This window comes from Indicator indicator, chromosome 18, assembly GCF_027791375.1.
Source record: "Indicator indicator isolate 239-I01 chromosome 18, UM_Iind_1.1, whole genome shotgun sequence".
NCBI classification, from domain to species: domain Eukaryota; kingdom Metazoa; phylum Chordata; class Aves; order Piciformes; family Indicatoridae; genus Indicator; species Indicator indicator.
Window position 1 is genome coordinate 450,714 of NC_072027.1, and position 11,716 is coordinate 462,429.

The 11,716-nt window shown below is 49.7% G+C and overlaps 1 protein-coding gene across 1 annotated transcript; it reads right to left on the bottom strand.

Annotated features, from left to right (window-relative positions):
• Positions 1-454: 454 nt before the first annotated feature.
• Positions 455-11,404, bottom strand: SAR1B (secretion associated Ras related GTPase 1B). Its single transcript, XM_054389051.1, has 7 exons — positions 11,318-11,404; positions 7,023-7,096; positions 3,552-3,671; positions 2,525-2,590; positions 2,128-2,231; positions 1,852-1,983; positions 455-918 (listed from the first exon to the last, which is right to left on the bottom strand). Exons 2-7 carry the CDS (start codon positions 7,078-7,080, stop codon positions 802-804), a joined length of 597 nt encoding a protein of 198 aa, XP_054245026.1. The 5' UTR covers positions 7,081-7,096; positions 11,318-11,404; the 3' UTR covers positions 455-801.
• Between the last annotated feature and the right edge of the window lie 312 nt (positions 11,405-11,716).

Sequence of the window (11,716 nt, forward strand, 5' to 3'; positions counted from 1 at the left end):
TTTTTTTTCTAGTAATACAAAATCCTAAAATAAAAGCAATTTGCTAGTCTGAAAATCCCACCTTGCTCTAGCATACAATGCAGCTACTGTGTGGCCCTTCTGCATGTTAGGAAAACATCCCTCATGCTCAGATCATCAGGCAGCCTCAACTGTTACGACACATCCATATGAAACATTTCCCATTGAAGATGCCAAAACTTGGGATTGAATTTATTGCATGACCTTGCATAAGGAAGTGTATCACTGGGAACCGTAAGGCATCATGCAACTATCCACCAGCTAATCATTTATTACTCCTTGAAAGATGGTTATAGACTCTAAAGTTATAAAACCAGTTTCAAAAAAGTACATAAAAAATTCTTTCCTTTTTAACATAAGCATTAAATAATTTTGGTTTGTTTTTGTTTTTTTTCTTTCTTTCTTTCTCCCCCCTCCCCTCCCCCCCCCACCTCGTTTATAGTTTGTAAGCTGTTAAAAAGTGCATTCAAAACATACCATACTGGAAAGTTGCTCTGACCCGAAGTGGTGCCAGAGGCTTGTTAAATTAAAAGCTGCAAAGAATGCTGCAAGGGATTAGAAAGCTCACAGGTTGTGGTAAACTCACAAACTTGAACTGTTGTCAGTCCTCACACTTGCAATTTAGCATAGGTGATATCATTAGCTAAAAGTGGGTGGCTTTAATTGATTTGGTTTTATGTAACTAACCAGTCAAATGAATCCAAGTTACACACACTGAGCGATCAGGTCAGGAGCAGGCTGGATGTTCAGAGAGGGCACAGGTGGTCCTGGAGGGGGCTGGCATTAGTCAATGTACTGCGCCAGCCAGCGGAAGCCCTCTCCGTAGCCTTGCCTCTTGAGCACACTGCACATGAACACCTCCAGTGGCCTGGCGTTCAGCTCCTTCAGGGGGACACTGCCCTGCAGAAAGACACAACCATCCCAGGTGACAGCTTCCCTCTGAGCAGGCACAGCTCCTGGCCTGCAGCAGCAACAGTGTGCTCAGCAGCACCAGGGAACGACTGCTCCCCTGCACTCAGCACTGCTGAGCTCACACCCTCGGTCACTTCTGGACTTCTCACTACGAGGACACCGAAGTGCTGGGGCAGGTCCAGAGAAAGGCAATGAGGGTGGTCTGAAGGGTCTGGGGAAGAGGTTTTATAAGGAGTGGCTGAGGGACTCAGGGGTGTCTATCCTGGAGAAAAGGAGGCTGAGGGGAAACCTTCTGGCTCTCTGCAACTCCCTGCCAGGAGGCTGGACCCAGGTGGGTATTGGTCTCTTCTCCCAAGTAACTCTTCTCCCAAGCAACAGGACAGGAATAAATAGCCTCAAGTTGCACCAGAGGAGATTTAGGTTGGATATTAGTAAAAATGTCTTGCTTCAAGAGTGGTCAGACACTGGAACAGGCTGCCCAGGGAGGTGGTGGAATCCCCACCCCGGCAGTGTTCAAAAAGGTGTGGCCATGGCACCAAGAGCACATGCAGGGACAGTGTGTGAACTTGTACTTGGCTTTCAGTCACAGTTCTCTGCTCTGCTTCTAGTTTTGGAGTTCTCAGTGGAACTAAAGCCCCTGAAAACCTGCTTGCTGTTTAAAAACACCGCACAGGAAGGTGAGGTGTTGAAAACAATGGCATTGAATAGCCTGCAGAGCTGCAGCAGAGATGTGCCTCATGTGCACACACCCAGAGAGGCTCCATGATGCATTCTGTATAGGGTTACTATGTACAGAGTGCTCTACAAATTAAACACCATTGATTGTGTGTAGCTGGAGAGAACTGGAGTCAGAGAAATAAGGAAAACAAAAACCAAACACCAATAAAAAGGCAAACAGCAAGAGCAGAGCAGCAGCATTACCTTCCCTGTGGTCTGGCCATATAGCCCAAAGGTCTCTCGTAGCCTCTCTTCACTGATGGCTTCAGGCCTGTCGATCTTGTTACCCAGAATCAGGATAGGCACATTAGCTATGGTTTCATCTGTCATTAGTGACTGCAGAGGGAAGCAGAAAGGAGAGATTAAGGCACCACAAAGGGATGCAGACTGCTGCTACCCATGCCCAGGTGGCAGCAGAGCTCTACTGGATGTGGGAGTTTGAGCTTATTTCTTAGACGTGGAAACTTTCTAAAACCTTACATCAAGTTCTTCTTTTGACTCAAGTAACCTTTCGTGATCTGCACAGTCCACCAAGAACACAATGCCATTGATTGCAGGCAGGTAGTTCTTCCACACTCTGCGAGCTGCAGGGAAGAGGGGAATTAAAAAAAAACAACAGGGAAGGAGCCCAAAATTCAGAGCAATGCACATCAGTCACAAAACAGCACCAGGGGGCTAGGGCTCATTGCTCTGCTGCAGCTCCTGCCAAATCACATTTGGGATTTGTGGTGGAGATTCAGGTGGTGGAGCAGCACCTGTCTGCAGTGCTGTCAGAGCACAGCAGGCACTCACTGCAGCGTGGCTCTGCTGCTGATGTGACACAGCCTGCAGACACCCTGAGCTCCACTCAGCGGAGGGAGGCAATGCATCCTCTTACCTTGAGCGTGTCCACCCAGATCAAAGGTAGTGAAAGTCATGCCAGCAATTGTCAGCTCCTCTGAGGCTGGAAAGACAGAATTGTATTCTCTGTGAGGGTGATGCCCTGCACTGCAGCAGCCTAACTTGCTGCTCTACAGGTTTTGTTTTCTTTGCAGGGTTTTGTTACTCAGGAAGCAAAGCAGAACAATACATTCCCCCCAGTCAGTGACACCTTTGTTCAACCACAGATCATCACTAAGCAGTAAACCCACCTGTGAAGCACTCACACTGCTGAGAGAGCAGAGAGGATCTGCACATTACTTATCCCTCCACAAACAGCAGCCAGCTCTGGCCAGAACATGGCACTTCTTGTACAACACTGCTCAAGGTTTCTCCTCTTCACATCCCTTCCCAAAGTCTCCCTTCTTTACTGGGCTGCAATAATTCACATTTATAAGCTGTGTTGAGGGTTTTTTTTGCCTCCTGTGAGGCTACCAGGGTAACAATTACACAGCAACCCTTGAGCACACATTGACAGTACATCAGTGCTGATTATCCAGCTACCAGAAGCTGCCCCCAGATGCCACAGGACCCAGTTTCCCACAGGTTCTGTGATCTGAACTCTCAGGGCTGCTTGGCACCCACCTCATTTTCAAACATACCACACTCAGCTCTCTGACACAGATTCACAGAATGGGTTGGGTTGGAAGGGACCTCAAAGCTCATCCAGTTCCAAGCCCCTGCCATGGGAAGGGACACCTCCCACCAGCCCAGGTTGCTCAAGGCCTCATCTAACCTGGCCTTGAACACCTCCAGGGAGGGGACATCCACAGCCTCCCTGGGCAACCTGTTCTGGAGTCTCCCCATCCTCAGTGCCAGGACTTTCTTTTTTCCTATCTAGTACTGTTTTGAATCTCACTGAAGCTACCTATGGCCTGCAATCCCAAGCATTCCTTTGTTTCTCCCAGTTACACTGTGATCCTGATCCATGATCAGAAGCTGCTTTTCCTGCAACACTTCCAACCCTTCCCAGCTGCAGAACTTACTGGGGTGCAAGGTGGGGACGTGCTGTCCCAGTCTGTCGTCTTTGAGCATGTGCAGCAGGGTAGTTTTTCCAGCATTGTCCAGGCCAAGGAACACCAGCTTGCCTGACTTCTTGTACAGCCCTGGAACACAGCAGGACCTTGTGAACAATCATTAAGAGCAGGGAGAGGTCATTTCCAGCTCCAGAGATGAACAAAGGGTTACAGAGCAGCCAGGCTCCAGCAGCCAGCTTATCAGTGCCCTTTATCCACCTTCTCCTGCTGGTACAAACCACCTGCCTGCTGCACCACATCCCACCTGCAGCTTACAGGATGCTAAGGAGAAAGGGCAGAGGCACAAAATTGATGTCAGTGTGTCCCTCATGTGAATGCATTTACAGGATCTGAGGAAACCACAGAACAGGACTAGATTTTGCCAGTGCAGCTCTTTCTGCCCCAGCAAAAGAACAGTTCTGCTCACAGGCAGCGAGGAGGGTGTGCAGGCACAGGGCTAACAGCAGACTCTAACTCATGGGCTGTCCTGACCCTGAGCAGAAGGTGTTTTGTTCAGCTGCCTCTTAACGATTCATAGATCCAGACAGTGGCTTGGTAGGAAGGGACCTTAAGGATCATCCAGTTCCAACCCCTTGCCATGGGCAGGGACACCTCCCACCAGCCCAGGTTGCTCAAGGCCTTGTCCAGCCTGGCCTTGAACACCTCCAGGGAGGGGACATCCACAGCCTCCCTGGGCAGCCTGCTCCAGTGTCTCCCCGCCCTCACTGTCAAGAATTTTTTCCTAATCTCCAGTCCCAATCTGCCTTCCTCAAGCTTCAAGCTATCCCTCTCATCCTATCACTACAAGCCCTTGTCAAAAGTCCATCTGGACATTGCAATCCTGAGCAAGCTGCTGTGGGTGCCCCTGCTTTAGCAGGGAAGCTGGACTAGAGGATCTCCAGAGGTCCCTTCCAAGCCCAGCATGCTGAGACTCTAAGACATGGTACTTTGCAATATGCTGAAGTTATTTTATCACCTCACAAAGATGTTGTGAGGCACACAGCCAGAGTTCCCTGTTAAAGCCCAGACATCCCACTGCTCCATCCCTCCCCCTAGCTGCACCTGCTCCTGCTAGCACCACCAGCACTGCAGCTACACACCAGCAGCCTGTGCTGTGCCAGCCTGGTAGCCATCCAAAGGGTACCTGAACAGCTAGCCTGGGTCTCCCTGCACCGGGAGAGCAGTGGGCACTCAGTAACAGCAGCTTCTGGAGCTCTTAGTTTCTGGTTCTTATCTCCTGTGCTCTCCTCAGCCCTGAAGTACCTGCAGGGCTGTCTAGTGCTGCTGCTGCACAGGTGGCTGCTCAGCCAGCCTGCTGATGCTGCAGCACCACAGGGGCAGGTATGGCCCTGGCTGCCAACCTTTACACCGCTGCTGTTTGCTCATCTCTGCCTTTACCTTCCTCTCTGGACTCACGTTCCAGCAGGACACACTTTGTAACTTGCAGGAGTGAATATTTTTGCAGCTTACTTCATTAACCATCTTGATTACTGCAGCTTCTGTAGAGTGTCACAGGATCATGGAATGGTTTGGGTTGGAGTTCCAACCCCCTGCCATGGGCAGGGACACCTCCTGCTAGAGTAGATTGCTTGGAACACTTCCAGGGTTGAAACCTCCACAGCTTCCCTGGGCAACCTGTTCCAGTGCCTCAGCATCCTCACAGGGAAGAATTTCTTCCCAATGTCTAATCTAAATCCAGCTTCTTCCAGTTTGAAGCCGTCACCCCTTGTCCTGTCACTCCATACCTTTGTCAAAAGTCCCTCTCCAGCTCTCCTGTAGCCCTCTTCAAATACTGGAAGGCTGCTCTAAGGTCTTCCCAGAGCCTTCTCTTCTCCATGTTGAAGAACCCAAACTCTCTCAGCCCATCCTCAAGCAGAAGGGTTCCAGCCCTTGGATGACATTTGTGGCTTCCTCTACATTCACTCTAAGAGTCCTCACAACTCTTGCTTCCCAAACTCACCTTCTCCCATGCCCAAACACATTAGACCATAGGCTGGAAGAGAAAGCATTCATGGTTACAAGGAGAGCAGGGGCAGGCAAACACTTTTGGACATTACCTGCTGTCCCAGGTCACACTCACCTTGCAAGCTAAACAAAACTGTCCTACATGACAGCAAAGCAGTATTGTTCTTGCCACTCAGCCTGGCTATCCAGGAGCTTCTGCTCCCAAACCAGGGGCTGCTGCTTTCTCGGAAGCATTTCATACTTCCCAACTGTCTTTCCCAGAAACACAAGATGCAGAAACAGCAATGCTTCAGCTATTTGCTACGGCAAGGCCAGGGCTCACACACCAGGTTCTCTGTGTGCAAAGAGGTACTTCCTAAGGTGACCTCAGCCTGATGCCAGGGCGGCACAGGCAGCTCTGAGGAGTTTCCCCACGTTTTCAGCAGCTGTCCTCAACCCTACATGCACATGAGAACAGGGAGAGAAAGCCTTTCTTCTAGAGGAAGGACACTGACAGTCATTGTCTTCCCAACACCCAGCTCCAGTGTCTTTCACCAACATTAGACTTTGCATGCCCAGCAGTGAGCAAGCAGTCCCAGGGTACAATAGTCCCTGCTGGGTAAGGGAGATAAGAAAGATTAGTCAACTGGGTTAAAATTTCACTGCTTTAAACTTCAGGAGTAGGCCAAGGGTCTGACACTCAGCAAAAAAGTTTAAACTTTCAACTGATAAAAGGCAGGTGGCACAGCCTGCCCTGACTCCATCTCCAGTGCTTTTTATCCCCTTCAATAAACTCTTTTGAACTTGCAGATGACAGAGTAGGAGGCCTAGTCTACAACTCATGTTCCTTTTTAATGTATCCTAATGCTCCTTTTCCTCCTAACTGTTGCTTGGGATTTTATTCCCCTTTGTATTCTTTTATTTCCCCTCCTGTTTTGCACAATCCAGTATCTCCCCTTGGCTTGACACAGACTCCTGAGGCTCTTCAGCAGATGCCAGTGAAGCTTCACACTGCCTTCAGTGACATCAGTCACAGCATAACATGCAGCTGATCATGAGCAAGGGCTTCAATATTCAGCACTTATTTTTTTGTAGGCAGTTCCTTATATTTGAGTTCTCAAGTGATATCCTCACACACGAGAGAACTGAGCTGAAATAGCTGAGTTCAGTCCTTCACAGCAAACAAAAAATCAAGAGGAACTTCACAGAGGGCAACTAAATTACACCAGCACACAGCGTGGTTAGATACATCAAACCCTTCATGCACATGAAAGAAAACGGAACTTTTTCCAAAAGGTTAGCAGATGAATGTAAGATTGAATGGAGAACATGCTGTGGAAATGCTCAATATTGACAAGTGAAAGCTTTGTTTGAATACTGACCAACCCAAATACTGTTGTTTAAGCAGCGGCTAAGCTTGAAGATAACAGAGCTGAGCAGAGGTTTCATGCAAGAACGGCAGGAAGGAACAGAACCCAAACAATAAAACCAACTCACCTAAGAACTGCAACACGCTACTGAACCCACTGTATATCCAGTTAAATATGAAGGACATAGCTGAATCCTACAGCCTGAAACAAAGAGAAAACACATTTACAGCACCAACACTGGGAAATACGTACAGGTAACAACAGTAACCCAGAGTGAAGAATAACCCCCCACTGAGTTCTGGTTTCACAGCTCATTACAAATACCAGTGCAGAAATGGCAAACAGAACCCAGACCTTGTGATGCACCAGCAAAGCCTTCTCTTAGGAAGCACTACGTGGACAAAAGCAAAAAGTTTTATCCCGAGTAGGGATGGTGGAGGTGGGTGATGTTCCACTGACGACCTCAGCCTTGGAGAGGGCAACAGAAGGACATTAGTGCTCCAGCCACCCTTGGGAGCTGCTGGGATTTGAAGCAGAGGTGTTAAGAGGTGAAGAAGTTTTGCGAAGTTAAATCCAGAGAGGTTTGATACCAAAGAAACTCTGCACAGGGCCTGTCTGGCTTGCAATGGAAACAACTCCTCAGCACAAGGCACTGGAACGGCCATTCAAACACCTCCTGTCCTGTCTTGTCTGCACAGGCTGGCATGCATTAAGCCTTCACTGCAAAGCTGGTGTTCACCAAAGGCCTCTGGAACACCATGTTTCCCATCAAATTCCCTTAGATTCAGGAACAGAAGGTTGAGCTGAGAGCAGCCAGAATGACTGCAGCCAACATCCGAGTCATGTCACCCAGCCATGAGCCAGCTTCAGCTGGCCATCACAGGCAGCATGCCCCTTGCTGCCAGGATGAAGCTCTGCTGCTCCACAAACTCCCTGCTTTGTGATGTGGTTAACAAAAAATGAGGTTGTTCTGCTCATCCCTGGGAAAGAAGCAAGTGGACAAGGCTGATGAGTTCAGTTGTTCCTGCCACCAAAGGCAGGTCTGATGGTGAACGAGAAGCCATGGCAGAGGTATTGGGAGAGCTTTGGCACACCTTGAGTGCCCAGGGACAGAGGAGGAACCACCGCTACTGCCAAAGTGATGCTCTGAGGCCCTAGAGTGAAGCCATCGCTAGGTTCACTGCACAGCCACCAGCGACTCATTTTCTTGGCTTTCATCTTCATTTCCTCATGATCTAACGTGAGGATAATCACTCTGAAAGCACCAGGTGGACAATAAATTACTGTCTAGTGAAAACCTCTTGAAAGACTAAAGGGCACTACCCTTAGAAGCATTTAGCCAGCTGATTCCTGCTGAAGCACATCACTCCTGCTGACTGCTGGGGTCTGGCTACCTTCAAGGACCTGCCCTGCCAAGAGCAGCTGGCAGAGGCATCCACACTGCTTGGAGCTGTCCTGTCACCCATTTCCACACCAAAGCGGCACCTCGTGGAGTCACAGGATGACTTTACGGCAGCTCTGGCCCTGGAGCACAGCACAGAATGATCAGAACACAGGTCAGGATCAGCCCAAAATCCAGCACCCATCATGACAATGCCACTGGTGACAGCAAACACCTCCTGCACTACGCAGCAACAGGTACCTCAGTGACAGAAAAGGAAAGAACAACTCGGTTACGTTTGCCTGCACTGAAACAATCTGTTGAGATGACAAAGTGTGACAGCAGCCTTGGTTTCTCCATGACTAACCCTGAAACCCTTATCCACGTTACCCTGAACGGGTGATCAGCTGCAGCAGGAGCACAAATCAGCAGCACTTGCTACAACAGTTACACAACGGCGGTGCTGGGGCTGGCCCTTGCTCGCCTGAAAAGCAAAGGTCAAGAACGAGCAAACACGGCAGAAGACACACGTCAGCAGATTTATTTATTGCTTGAGCAAAATACCAGTGGAGGAAAGCCTCTGTGGGGCTTAGAGAAAAAAGATCGACTCAAGTAACCTGCAAATGAGGGCAAGCAGCACAAGAGAAGCACGGAGATGACTGAGGTGTGAGTAACTTCAGAGTTTAGCTGTAGTAACCTTTTCCATTTAGTGGATAAAACAACAAACATCTTTGCGCATTTTAGAAGAGACTCTAAGGGGCAAGAGTCAAAGGAGAAAAGCACAGGATGACCCTGCAAACAGGGCTGAAGTGCTGTTAACCACCGGGAGAAGTGGTATCAGACAGAGCTATTCGAATGCACCCACATCTGCGGGCAGCACTTAAAGGAAAGACTTTGAAAATGAGGAGAAAAATGTGCAGCTAATGGCAAAGGCACACTGGTAATGTTTGAACAGATATACTGAATCTGCTCTTATCACACAGGAAAAATTAACTTCATCTTTCACAGCAGCATCAAATCATAGCATTAAAAAATCTGTGCTGGCACCAAGGGTTCATGCTGCCAACACCTCCAGGTCACACACACGGAGAGCTGAGGCTGTCCAAGCCACTCAGACTCACATCCTCAGGCTCAGGTCAAAAACACCGAAGAAGCAGAAAAATGCAAACTCTCGCTATCACCATTCCCAATGCCTGGTGAAGACAAAAGCGCTACTATGAGGTTATGTCAGGGGTTCCCTTGGCAGTAAGCAGCTGCAGGCAGACACAAGCTCTTAGTGACAAACGGCATAGGACACAAGACTGACTGCTGGAGTTTTATTTTGTACTAGCTATTTCTTACAGACATTACCAACTTACTCGTGCCTCCTCACCAGAAACATGAAAGTTAATTTACTAGCATCACATCAACAACAGATGACTGTGACTTCAACACACCTTCGACAACCCTGGCCAACATCATTTCATCAGCAAAGTATCACCTGGTAACTCCCATGGAGTACTGTAAGTCATTCCACACCCCAAGGAGATGGGCTTGGTTACTGAAGAACACTTTTAACCATGGGAATGGGGAATTCCCACCCAGTGGGCTTGGAAACATATTGAGCCAGCCTCCTGAAAGGAATGTTCCTTACAGCAAGGCTTAACAAGCACTCACTTATTCCTTTTACATTCTAAAAGCCAAGATTTACTTTCTCCTACTCTCAACCTGCACTTTTGTAGTTAAAAAGTCATCGTTCCACTTCAGACCCAGCAAGAACAGCACTCACAAAGTCTGTGAGCCTTTAGATAACAGAGCACATCACACTTTCAAAGACAGCTTTAAGTCCCTTTATGGAACAATTAGAAACCAGTGCCACCTGCAGTGAACAACTCTTAAGTAGCTGGAAACACACTGTGCTGTGCCTGGGTGGGTACTGGGTGGCAGGAGAGAATCCTCTGTCCAACCCAACTGAACCAACCTCAGTCTGGAAATACAACTGGCAAGTGAGAGCTCAAAGTCTGCTAAGGGTGTACTCACAGTGTTTCAGGTAGGGTCTAAATACAATCACTTCAAGTTATTAGTTCACATATGATCCTTTCAACATCACAAAATGTTACCATGGGCAACAAAAAAAAAATCAAAAGCTAGAAGAAATTTGGTGAATAAACTGTTATCTACTGTCTACAGTACACTATATTCTACGTTATGAGACTATACTTGGATGTAGCACTTAAAAGCTAAGAAAAGGGGCAGAGTTTGATAGTGAGGTAGTGGCAGGGATTTCCCTCAGGATGCTTTAATCGGCTTTGTGATAGCAAGTCACCTCTGAGATTTCAGAAAGAGAAATCATCGCACCTGTCTGTGACTAATCAGGCTGAAAACCAAAGTGATCACACGTTCTTTGGCAGCTAAGTTAAATTTAGTTATATCACATCTTTGGGACACTCTCTGAATTTAGCAAAGATATTAAGGACATATGAAGCAGCAAACTGTTTATCTCTTCAGAGAGCACTGCAACAGGCACGCCTCCCTCACCAAAAGCAGCTGTCAGAGCACATTCCTAAGGTAAGGGCTACGACAGCAAATTGCTAAGTAACAAAACCCCTTGAAAGTCGTAATTTCTTAATCAATACTTTGAATAAACCTTGCCAGAGCAGTACAACGTGTCAGACAGCTGCTTGAGAAGGCTGCAGTGCACTGCAGGTTAACGTAGAACCGCGACAGAGCTCCCCTCAACAACCCAAGCCCACCTGTGAGGCAGGGCCGGGGCTTCAACGGAACTGCCAAACAACCGGGAACGGTTCAGATACCGGGTAGTGACACACGGCCGCTCCCGACTGAAGGGAAGACCAACTGCCTCCACTGCACCCCCCAGCCCCACCTCACGGTGCCTCACCCACAGATCCACGCAGGCCGCAGCCTCTCCGGGCGCACAGGGACCCCCGGCCAGGCCCAGCCACGAGCCAGAGACCATTCCTAGCACGACACGAGGGCTGCCCAAGCACCCTACAGTATTCACCCAGCACCTCCACCGCCCGCCAAGGGACCCCTACGCTCACCTGCCTCCGCCGAGCCCGAGGTGCAGACTCTCCGCTCCACCGACACGCACCTCCGCAGCTTCGCCCCACTCACACCCCCGCGCTGCTTCTTCTGGGTCCGGGCGCTCTGCACCGACACACACCTCGGTGCGACGCTGCGCTCCACCTGACCCTCGGCCGCGGGGCCCTCCCGGTACCGCCTCTCCCCTCCTCGGGCCCACCCGTCGCCCAGCCCCAGGCCCGGCCCGGCCCGGCCCGGCCCAGCCCAGCCCGGCCCCTGCCCCGGCCCGGCCCAGCCCAGCCCGGCCCCTGCCCCGGCCCAGCCCAGCCCGGCCCCTGCCCCGGCCCCTTTAAGGCGCCGGGCCCTGACCACTGCCGCAGCGCCGCTTGCGGAAGTGCCACGTGTCCGCCGTGCGCTTG